The 12,640-nt window shown below is 39.0% G+C and overlaps 1 protein-coding gene across 2 annotated transcripts in view; it reads left to right on the plus strand.

Annotated features, from left to right (window-relative positions):
* Nucleotides 1-8,433, plus strand: part of LOC124551272 (chromatin assembly factor 1 subunit B) — a 41,820-nt gene extending 33,387 nt beyond the window's left edge. The window contains exons 7-8 of one of the 2 annotated variants that reach the window (XM_047126283.1): nt 6,203-6,424; nt 6,631-8,432. In XM_047126283.1, the coding sequence (XP_046982239.1) occupies nt 6,203-6,424; nt 6,631-7,546 (1,138 nt within the window). In that variant the 3' untranslated portion in view covers nt 7,547-8,432. Of the gene's footprint in view, nt 1-6,202; nt 6,425-6,630 lie in introns of both variants that reach the window. The other variant, XM_047126275.1, reaches the window with a different exon arrangement.
* Nucleotides 8,434-12,640: the final 4,207 nt, after the last annotated feature.

Consider the following 12,640-nt stretch of genomic DNA (forward strand, 5'->3'; position numbering starts at 1 on the left):
ATAGATGTGGGATTAAAGGGACCAGACTGCTACGGTCATCGGTCTGAAGTCATAGAAGAGTAGTCAGTAGTATGGTGGAGGTAGCAACGAATGCTATCAGACTAAGTACATGACTGACTGGGTGGCTGAGGTGCAGTAATATTTATGCCGGCTTCAAGGGACACTGTTGGCCAGTGCATTCACATGGCGAGATGATGGTGCACTCACTAGGTGAGTGCAGCGCTGCAAAGACACTACCCTCTATCGCCCATGGAGATCCATTTGTTCCAGCAGGCATTCAACTTTCTCACAGCCCTATACCAGATTCATACTGATTCTGAAAGTAACAGACTATCTTTATGCCAATAAATGAAGAGTGTGATTGTGTCAAATTGCTGCCAGTCTTAATCGGTGGAAGGCCATTTCTCACTGGATGGCTTGGAACGTCAAAATATTCCATGATTTATTTCATATGAGGAGATTCACACAAACTGTCAATGGAACGTAATGTAACTGTCAGGGTTTCTCCATAGGAATTTTGATGTCGACATCATATGCTAGTAAAAACTAACCTACTCTCACCACTGATGTCATAGTACCAGGTTTTATGTTCTTGAAACTTGGTAATAATTACTTTATTACTTACTTTGGTTTTGTGGCATTGCGAATGTTGGAGAACTTTATGTATTTTTCCTTAAGGTGTTGGCACATGGACCATGCATTCAAGCATTGAATATGCAGAGTTTCTGATCCCATAGTATGGAAAACGCACTTCGTGGAGTGTTTCCGAACATGCAGAGCAATATCTAGCATGTCAGATATTCTTGATCTACATTTGAAAGTAGGCCAATGAGATGGAAGAAAGCCACTTCTATCACAGGCATGCCATATCTCTTTGCTACAAAGTCCCAAGATGCCATATAGGTTTTCAGTTGAAATCACTTGTGAATATATGTGCTTTTTAAACACCACTAAATTGAGGATCTCTCAAAACCCCGTTGTTAATTGTGTGATGTGCTGTAATAGAAAGATGTGAAATGTCATATTGGCAGCTAAAGACTTACTGTAACTTGCTTATTATGAAAATTTGCCGTGTCATGGCAATTGCACATTGAGAATCCACCAAAAATTCATTGTATGTGGTACAATTTGTTATAATTAAATGTCAGGTAATAACATACCTATGATTAAAGCTTTCAGCAGGTGATAAGAGGCAAAATATGGTGGTAAATCAGTCATGGTCAGTTATAGCGCAATGATGAGTAGTCATAGAATTGTTCCTGGATTGTCTCTCACTGGGTCCAAACATTTTTTTTTTTTACTAACATTCGCATTTTCTCGCAGGTTCTGATACTTTTGCATTAGTTTAACAACAGTATACACTATAATATTCGATTTTATGTAAATACAGTAAGACTTGCTCAAATCGGCACGTGTATAATTCAGAAGTCTGCCCAAACCGTACAAGTATTTCAGTTCTGACACTTTCAGTGCACTTTTATATGCTGACCTTTTTTGTATAAAGCGGAATGTTCCTAATGTGGGAACGGAAAGCAAATCTTAGAACATACTAAATAATTCATTGTATAATGTGGAAAAGAGCCCATGCAGTACTACTATATTATGGCTCATTAGTTATTCATGACTCTACAAGAATGTTACTTTTAAAGCCTTTGTTAAGTGGGGCAAAACCATGAAAATAGATCCAGCGCAGCGTGACGCTGCTGGTGTGGATCTAAAACCATGCTGCTCTGCGCAACAATGTATAAGTTAAACGCAGGAAACGGTTCATTCGTCAGCACTCTGTCAGCTTTCTCATTTTCCTCATTATTGATGCACGCCGGCACTTACAGGAACATTGTTGCACATCTACCAAAGCTCTGCTGCAATGTGCGCAGTAAAAGAGGTGGGTATTGTGCTGTTAAATAATGGTTTTACCCAGCAAGGTCATTATTTTCTGCTAGTTTCAGCACTTTAAGAGATATGTTAACTTGATGTCAAATGAACTATATGTGTCGTTAACACTTAATGAAAAGATTAATGTAATCAAGGCAAGTTAGAAAGACAAACTATCTGTGCACGAAATTATGTTGCATTTCAAATGCGGTAAAACACAAATGTATGAGACTTCAAGAAACGAGGAAAAGATTTGGGACGAATGGATGAAAGGGAACGGGCAGATGAAAATAAAGGCGAAGAAGACCAGAAATGAAAAAGAAATTAACGAAATAGTGTGGAATGGTTCATAAGTGCACAGGCAAGAAACTTACCTTTATCTAAATCCATGTTGCTGAATAAGTCTCTGAAAGTCACGAAAGAGCTTGGAATTATAGAGTTTAAGGCATTCGCAGGATGGCTGGACAGGTTCAAAGCTACACACACAGTCATGTGGAATGAAGGGTGTGGAGAAGCTAAGGATGTGCAGGAAATTGTAGCAAGAGAATGGAAGACAATACTGTCCCAACTTAATTGCGAATTATCACCTGAAAGGGGTGTTCAATGCCGATGAAACAGGACTGTTATTGCACGCTGCCTTCAAAATTGCGAGCAATTCGAAGTGAAGTTCACCAGCAGATAAATTTTCAAGGAAAGATTCACTGTGCTGCTGTGTGGAAACATGTTAGGTGAAATGGAGAAGCCATTGGTGATGGGAAAGGCGGCACAAACCATGTTGTTTCAAAAACATAGTCAACAGTAAGCTTTCAGTCACATGGCGAAGCAATAAAAAGGCGTGGATGGTGAGTAGTCGTATGAAAGAATATCTAAGCTCTTTCAATGCCAAAATGAAAAAAGGAAATCGTCAAGTTCTGCTTTTCCTAAACAATGCAACCTGCCACCCGAAAGTAACATTATCAAATGTGCAATTGGCTTAGTTCCCTCCAGGTTCAACCAGTCTCTCACTACCATTTGTTCATGAATCTGCTCGTACAAATCATTTGATGGTGATATTTGTATCGAATGCTCCTAATGGTATTTCATGGGCATATCCATGTTACCTTTGTAATATATTAAGTGAATACTTTGGATTAAAGGAGACCACTCACCGAATAGCAGAAGCACTAAGTTTTTGACAAGCACATAGGTGCTGCCCCCCACCCCGTTCACCAGCTGAACTGCAATCCTTGGCCCCCCCCCCGCCACCACCTGTTTTACGACCCAACACTTCGGCACTCTACAGATTTCTTTTAACAGATTTGATGATGGCAAAAGTCTGAAATTAATAAAATGCAAATATGATCAGTGATTCATATACAGACTTTGTGTTCAATAACAAATATGTTAAATCACTTTCCAGTGATGAAATAGTGTAAATTCTGCCAAAATGAGCCTCAGTTTTTATGAAATCCGTGTTATGACTCTAATTAGTCTTCAAAATATCCTGCAGTGCACAAATTTTGTTCAAAGTAAAAATAATGATAGGGAAATGTCACTTCACTATAATGCTCACTGTTTGTAAGTGTTACTAATCATTTCTTTCCAATAAACAAAACTCATTCAGTATTCATTTATTGTGTTTCATTTAATAAGTCATAATTAGTAGCAGTAGAAACAGGCAGTTCCGAATGTACAAAAGCCAAGAATCACACGACATACAAAACCATACAAATTTACATAACACTGTTGAAATAAATTATCTACAATTATTTTGCCAGGCAAATAAATTTTTTTGCCTAAAAGGTAACGAAAGTAGTTAAACTTGCAAAAGCTAATCAACATTGTCAGTTAAATTGTAAACTTTTCTCTGGTGTACCAAAATTAAAGATTTGCTGTCTGCCTCTTTCATAAATCTAAACTGCAACTATAAAACAGTGCCAAATCCAGGATGGAATGTAACAGTATGATAAGGAAAGTTGCCGCTCACCAGATAGCGGAGATGCTGAGTTGCAGATAGGCACAACAAACGGACTCACACAATTAAAGCTTTTGGCCATTAAGGCATTCGTCAAAACACACACACACACACACACACACACACACACACACACACACACACTCTCAATGTGCACTGCAGTTTGTGTGTGTGTGTGTGTGTGTGTGTGTGTGTGTGTGTGTGTGTGTGTGTGTGTTGACGAATGCCTTAATGGCCGAAAGCTTTAATTGTGAGTGTCTTTTTGTTGTGCCTATCTGCAACTCGGCATCTTGCTAAACTGCAATTTTTTTTTTTCATTTAGGTGGCACTACATTATTACAATGATGGGAATGGGGTACTACTGTCAGTAGTGATTACGAGGGATAAATATTAACACTGACAAAATTTGAAGCTGTAGATCTTTGTTCAGGAAGTGTACTGAATGAAACTCTAATATCATGGAAAACAATTACACGTGCTTTATTAATATCACGAGTACGACGGAAACACATTTAATACTCTTGAAACTCTTCTCAAATAATAATTATTGTAGTGTGGCCCGTACTATTGCTCATAAACTAAACTAAACTCCTCCTGAACAGCCCATGAAGGCCCAACGGTACAGAGTGGCCGCCGTGTCATCCTCAGCCCAAAGGCTTCACTGGATGCTGTTTTGGAGGGGCGTGTGGTCAGCACACCGCTCTCCCGGCCATATATGTTAGTTCACAAGACTGGAGCCACTACTTCTCAATCGAGTAGCTCCTCAGTTTGCCTCACAAGGGCTGAATGTACCCCGCGTGCCAACAGCACTTAGGCGGACCGGATGGTCACCCATCAAAGTGCTAGTGCATCCTGACAGCACTTAACTTCAGTGATCTGACAGGAACCAGTGTTACCATTGTGGCAGGACCATTGGCATACTATTGCTCATAATTTTTATAATTTCTTGCCCAACATTTTATTACCACAAAGTTCATAGACTTGAGGTTTGCATGTGCTTTCATCATTACCCATGTCTGGTCTTTCTCACTGTCAGCTTCAAACTCCTTTGTCTGCACTCCCACGTACCAATGATGTTAGTGCCATGCGAAGCTTATCTCTGAATAGAAACTGTTGTTTTACATAGCATAAATCCTGATTTTTGCCAATGTGTCTACTAAATTTCTTTAAAACAATATTTTTTATTTGCAATAAATTTACATTACAAAATTTCAAATAATTATATTGACAATAGATTGACAGAACATGTGCATTTATAATCTGAAATTATTATAAAAAAATGTGAAGATGAAAGGTTAAAAATATGAGGTACTGTGTTGCAGTGTTTAAAGCTGGAGTAGAACAACACAAGGTAATATTAGGTTGTGTGGGGTGGCATTCAGGTGAAATGCTGTGGAACAGGAGCAAGCAGGGACTAGTGGTGTTTAAACTGAGAGAGATTGAGGGAGTGAAGGAATATTCCAGGGAGATTTCTCATCTGTGCAGTTCAGAAATGCCATTGTTGGGAGGAGAATCCAGGTGATGATGGTCTTGAAGTGGGTTTTGAAGTCAGACAGTTTACATTGAGCTGCATGTACAGCAACTCTGTAGTTAGTGTCCCTTCAAGCTTTTGTCTGAAACTGAAATTGTAATTTGTGCGGAATTGTCCAACTCACGCTAGTTCATTCTTAAGTCGAGAGAGGCATAACTTATTGTCTGTGTCATCACTATTGTGTGTGAACTCAGGATTAAATCTATCAGTATTATCAAAGTTCCCATAAAGCCAACTGGAATTTGACATATAAGACGTTTGTTAGATAAATCTCAGAAGAATATTGAAAATATACAAAAAAACTTCTCATTTTGTGTAATTTTTTAGTCTTATTATGTGAGATATAAATGAAGATTTTCACTACAACATTATTTATTACAATGGGACAAGTTCCAGGACTTTGGTGAAGTAAATCGTCAGCTTACAAATCTAAATGTCAGCGTTGAGTACACAGCCAGTCCTCTGTTAATTTCTGTCATTACTGTTTCTTTCCTCTCTGTTAACGATTTGTGTATGTATTGTATTGCATTACATTTTGGAATCTACGTTAAATTGTAGGACCTCCTATAACTAGTTGTGTAACTCAGTCCAAATGTTGTAGGGAGGTAAGCCAGGACCACATGCAGACAACTTTACAGTAGCTTATGGGATACATTAGCTTCTGTATGGTCTTTTAAACTGCAGTTCAATAAATGTTCTTGTAAAAGAGACCATGCAAAAGGGAGGGGTAATATTTCTTGAGCATATGTTCTTAATTTCATTGATCTTGTTTAGTCGTGTAGTTTGTGTTGTAATATTTTCTTTATTTTTGTGAAAGCTTACATATTTTATCTTCTTTACAGGCCAGTGTTATACTTGCCTTCACCTGACCAGTACACTATTGCAGTTAGATGCTGCCCTGTGTTATTTCAGCTTCATGAAGGAGATTCTGTTTTTGCACTCCCGTACAGGATAGTAATAGCAGTTGCAACACAGAGTTCTGTGATGCTTTATGATACGCAGCAGGCTGAACCATTTGCTCTCATTTCCAATATACATTATACAAGACTTACAGATGTATCATGGTAAGATATCAAAGTTTGAAGTATAACCAACTATTAATACATTAAACAGAAAGAACTAGCATGCTATAATGAATACTCTCAAAGTACGTTGTCATGTCTGCATATAGTAACCTCTGAAAAATTGTTCGAAATGTTCTGCTAAATAATATAAAAAAAAATATTCAGTCTGTCCTTATACTCATATAATTTTATTTTTTATGCTTTAGGTCAGAAGACGGTCAAATTCTCGTTGTATCAAGCACTGATGGTTATTGTTCTGTTATAACATTTACACCTGGGGAGCTTGGTGAAGTTTATCGACCAAGTGAAGCAAAAAGTAGTGACTGTGATGGTACTGATAAACAGAATAGTGCAACTGAAAAGACTGGTGAGAACAGTAGTGAGCTTTCAAGTGTTCAGAAGGGAAAAGAAAGTTGTAAAATAGAGGAGCCTACAGAAAGAAGGCAAGGTACCACAGCGACGTCAAACAGAAGTGCCGATGGTAAGAGTGTCGAGTGTCAAGCTGGTGATAGTTCAAAAACATTGAAGGCTGAGTGTAAAACTGTGTCAAAAGAAAACAGTTCCAGTAATTCTGAACTTCTCTGTGACACACACGGAGAGTCTAATGTAAGTGCTGATGCGAGTGTGCTCTGTAATAGAACAAAGGAACCCAGTACTTTGAGGGAGGGCAAAGTTCAAGGTAAGGAAGTGGAATCCAGTTGCATGGAGGTTGACACTAACCAAACAAACACCATTTCAGAGAAAGAAAATAAATATGCTTCACAAAGTGACGCTGACCATAGTGATTCCAGTAAAAATGATCGAGCGTGCAGCACAGTTGAGAGTGCAGTAATACATGAAGTAAAAAATGAATCTGGAAGTTCGACAGAGAAAATGTGTGTTGTGGACAATGAACGAACTGAAAAAAGTGATGAGGGTACAGCTGAAAAAAGTGTCACCCAAAAGAAGAAAGAGCAGCTAGAAGATGGGAAAACAGAAGCACTTCAGGCTCATTCTCCACCACCCCCTGCTACTACCCCATGCAATTTAACTCCAGGCAATGATCAGAACAGACGTACACCTAGGCGGGTCCAGCTCATCACTCTGTCAAGCCCTAAGATAAGGAAGAAGCTTATACAGTAACATAAGGTGCAGAAACTGATTGTGTGTTAATGCTCTGCTTTTTATTCTCTAGTTATTTGTGTGGTGCAGAAATTGTATATTTAATAAAACCATTCTATTTATCATGGTTAAACTTGTTTGAAGATAGAAAAGGCATCTATATAGCAGATAGATCATCGACATACACATGGTAGAAACACAAATTCGTGAAAGTGAAGGTTTCTTTCTCTTCTTGTATATCCTTTTTGCCTTCATCAGCTGGAGAGGCACCCTCTGGAAATTCTGTTGTCTTCTACCTTTGTGTGTGTGTCAGTCTTTTGCTACCTGCTAGGTATAATTTTCTCAGACTTTTATGCAACTGTTTTATGTTGGACTTTCCTACCTTGTATAAATACCTTTTGTAATAGTTATTACAATATATTATTTAGAAGTGACTATACTATATAATCATGGCTACTGTTCACTGCAATACTGCATTGTCCTTAGTTGAAAAGATATAAATGTAATTTATCGTTTCTTATAGTGTGAGAATGTGCCATTATTATATCTTAACATTTTGAAAATATCTGGCTTTCCTTTAATTTAATTATTTCATTTGATGGAAAGGAATGAATCAAATGATGTATTTATTTAGCTTCAGTATTAAGACTCTTCTAACTGTAACACACCTTGATATGCTGTGCTTAAAATACATCAGCTGTTGAGAGAACTTAGAGTTTACTTAGCCAGAAATAAAGTGTTCAACATTTCTTAAAAATATATTTTATTAATGGCAGATTTTGTAACTAAAGACATTGATTGAAGATGTTAATAATTTTATAAGAGAAATGTATAAACAAATGCTTCTTATGGAGCATCCACTTACAAAGACAGAAATTTTTAGAAATAGGCAATAAAAATGTCGCAAAAAATATAAAACAATATTTGGAGTCAGGGTGTTCTTTTTTCATCAGATATGTACGTTTAGTGACCACTGTTAACCCTTCTGCTAAAGGCTACAGGCATATACATATGACGTATGCCCAGCAGGCAGAAGGTCTGACGGTTAAGGGCATTCTTGTACATCTGGGCACTGGAGGAGATAAACATGCACAATAGAATTGCGACTCACTGTTGTCTGGATTCCAGCATTGCTGCCAATACAGTCATTGCCTGCTCTTTGTAACGTCGGAAAATGCTATAGCATTCATGGCTCCTGGTTCCTTTCTTATTAAGATTCATTATATTAGATACAATTTGATTTCTTAACCTATACAAAGCAAATAAAAAACATATATAACCTGAAAGGGAATAATTATCCTAATGAACTGACGGACAAAGGCAACAAGAGCCAGTATCTTAGGGCGACAAAAACCATCACGTCCTAGAGGAATACAGGGGAAAACTATTGAACATCATTTCTTACCAAGTACTCTTTAAAACAGTTTTTTAACCGACAGCAATGGAAGGTTCAACTAAAAAAATTAAGGTTTCACCCTTACAAAATCATTAAATATGGAACGCCAAAAGTGAAACAATTTAGATATTCTTTAAAGTCCTTTTTTAAAAAATTACAACTCATCAAGCCATTAAATATTAATAATTTACATTGAAAGTCACTCTGAGGCACACTGTAACCTGAAAATCAGAATAAAGTAATAGAGCAGCCCCACATAAGGTCAGGGCATGAACCTGGAGATGGCACAACAGATGCCACACCCATAGTCATTACTCATTGGGACCTGCTGCCACCCCCCAGAAAGGGAAAGGCAGTGGACTACAACATATACAAAAATCTCTTTTAAGCAGTGAACATCTTAAGTAAAACTAAAGCTTTTGCCCCAACTCTAAAAGTAATCCAATAACAAATATTAAGATTATAGTGCCACTGAATCTTGATTTGTGGTGCTGGTTAAAGTTAACAGGTTCAAGCGAGATACTCTTTTAACCAGAATTGCTACTGATTAAGGATCAAAATTACTAGTATCTTAAATTCAAAACCAGTATCAGCACAATCTTAATGATGACAGAAGCAGCCTTAAACTAGCATCCACAGCCCAAGATGTACCAATTGCCTGTTATTAGCTTAATGATCAAATTGCAGGTTGTTATGAACTTCAGTTGTTCTCATGGAATTTTTTGTAGCACAGTTTACATAATATTTAACAGAGGCAAGCATCGTATAAAAAATTCCACTTTTATTGTAGAGGCTGTTGTAGTATCCCAAGGGGAATGAAAGAACTAACTAGCTGCAAGAAACAAGTTAGTGCCACTAAATAAAATGGATCTCTCTTTCTAAAGGCCAAGATGTGACTTAGAATTAGGCACAGGCCTGTAAGCCCTAAAATTAAATCACCAAAATAAGTCTCCACTTTAAATTGGACAACAAAAAATTTTAAAAACATTTACTCAGAATGTAAGCCAATTTCCTCACGGGAGAGTCAAGAACATACTGAAAGACCTTTCAAAATAACATTAAATGAAAATTCAGCACAATATAAATTGAAAAACCAAGCAGGCCAGCACCAAGCTGCTTCAAACAGAACCAACAGCAGGCAGTGGAGACGGGTCTCTGAGAACATACAGATGTCACTCACATTAAACATAAGGAAGCAGAACCAGGCTCTTCCCTCAGCGTAAGAACATGAAGAAGGCATTGACTCATTGCCTGGCAAAATCCTCTGGTGAAGGCATTCCGGTCATCTTGTCCAGAGGGGGACACGACTGCTGAGCTTCACTGAATTGCGCCAAATTCTCCGGGAGGAACACGGGTATTGTGAGAACAAGTATAGCAATAGAAGGACTAGGCTATCCCAGCATAGCGTTTTGACAGCCACACTGTCCTGCACTGAGAACTCCAGCAGCCAACCCTCAGACTAGAAAAAAGCTGCACTGGCATTGCTGACAAATTACTCTGCAGGAAACCCTTATGTTCTACTGGACACATCATCCACCATAACTGCCCAGTTCTGACGGCCCTCTTCCTTTTTGCACAGCCCTCTTCACCTCTTCCTCCAGAGAGAAAACCAAAGACCCTGTAATCAGCAAACACCCTGCTCAATTTGCCGGGTGCGAGCTGTCGAACTCAGAATATGGCTCAGCCTCCTCCCGGTAAACTGAACTCATGGAGAGGGATGTCAGTAAGGGAAACAAAAACAAATCAGGTGGTATTAGCATGTTTAACTTGACTTGTGTACCCTTCACACATGGTCGGATGCCTCGTCATTCACTCGCAACGTGACCAGATTGGGGACCTCCAGGATGTGCCACAGACCCACAAAACGTGGCATTAACTTACTGAAGACCTTGCCCCCTTTGTCACAACCTCCGAGGTTACAAAAATACGCCATCTCGCCTACACTGAAACTGGCATTCCAGCATCCACAGCTGTAATGTGTTGCTTTCCTTTTATGGGCCCTAATGTTTGCTTTTGTCCTCTGACAATTATGCTGAAGAACCTGGGGAATGTTTATGATCAGGATGCAAGTCTTGTTATTTCCCACAAATTGGACAGTGGTGAATGTACAGAGTGGGCGCACATTGAGGATGCCAGTACAGCTTGATGAGCTTCGTGCCTTACGGTATTAAAGGCAGCTTTGAGCCTTATGATATTAAAGGCTATCTTCAACCATGGCAGGGATCAGCCCCATTTCGATGTCACCTCCAAGTAATCAGTAATAAGAGCAACTGTAATGTTACTGTTAACCCTTTCCGCAAAAGACGGTTGAAGGTAATAGATGGTGGTAGTTGCTTGATGAATGCTATACCAAAAGCAAAGCCTGTTGAATTCATGAGAAATAAAGGCTGAGACGTTATTACTGTTGAGAGTGAAGCAGACCAGAGAGAGAAATAATTTTACCAAGTAGTTTAGTACTGGCTCTTCCAGTACCCTCACTGCTCGACAGGGACCATACAAAAAATGAGAAGGCTTCCACTGCTGCTAAAATATAGCAGTTCAAGTCCATGGAAGGGCACTGAAATAATAAAAGTACATTCCATAAGACATTTGGCGCCGGTGGAAATCGGCCATCTGTTCTTATGGCCCAAACTTAGTTTTGCCATTTGGTACTGTCCATCCATCCATCCATCCATCCATCCTGATATCTTTGTAGACCAAGTGCCACCTCATATGTTGTTTAATCTTGCGTATGGTCTTATAAGTGTCCACCTAACAGAGACTACTGGTAATATTTAAAGATGATGGGACTGAGATCCTGAGGCAAACAAATTATCCATTCACCATCGCCCCATACAAAATTCCCTTTTAAGTTGATTGAAGACACTGTTTATTAAACAACCTAGATCAAAGATCACCAAACAACTCTGACACCTCAGTCAAGACTGCATTAACATTCGCAGAACAGAGGTTTCCTCGTCACCAGACTCAGATACATGCCTCAGCGCATCAGTGATGAGGTTTTCGCTGTCTGTCATATGCTTTACTGAGAACTTAAATGAAATGCATACTGGCCACCTCACAATGTGCCATATTTTACGGGGACTTGCTAGGACCCATGAAAGACCCTGGTTGTCAGTTTCTAAACCAAACTGACGGTGCTCTAGGTAGAATTTAAATTTTTTCACTGCTGAATAGGACAGTTCGTAGGTTGAATACTTGGCCTCTGTGGTCATTAAAGCATGTGACGTGTAAGCAGTAGGATGGCACTGCCCCCTCCTGTTGGGACTGATGACCTATGCAGTTTGGTTCCTTTAATCCTCAAACCAACCAACCCCCTCCTGTTCCTGCAGCAACATGGTTGTTATTCCCGAATTTTAAGCATCAGTTTGTAAATTAAAGGGTAAATCAAAATTCGGGGCGTTACTGAGGACACACTTCAGGGTGTCACAGACAGTTTACTGACTTTTGGTCCATTTGAACTTTTTCCTGCCTTACACACCAAGTTCAGTGGAGCCATCAATTAGGCAAACTCTGAAATGAGCTCTCGAAAAAAAATTATCATCCTGATAAACTGAGCTATTCCCTTTTTGGATGTAGGAGGACGAAAATTGTCAGTAGCCCACGTCTGCAATGGTCTACGTGAACTTCATCAGCCAAAGAGATCTCGGACAACACTAAATTAACTTTAGAGGGATTCACAGTTAGGTCCGCCTCCCTCCAACCTAGCAGCACCTGAC

Source organism: Schistocerca americana, chromosome 1 (genome assembly GCF_021461395.2).
Source record: "Schistocerca americana isolate TAMUIC-IGC-003095 chromosome 1, iqSchAmer2.1, whole genome shotgun sequence".
In the NCBI taxonomy this organism is placed as follows: Eukaryota; Metazoa; Arthropoda; class Insecta; order Orthoptera; family Acrididae; genus Schistocerca; species Schistocerca americana.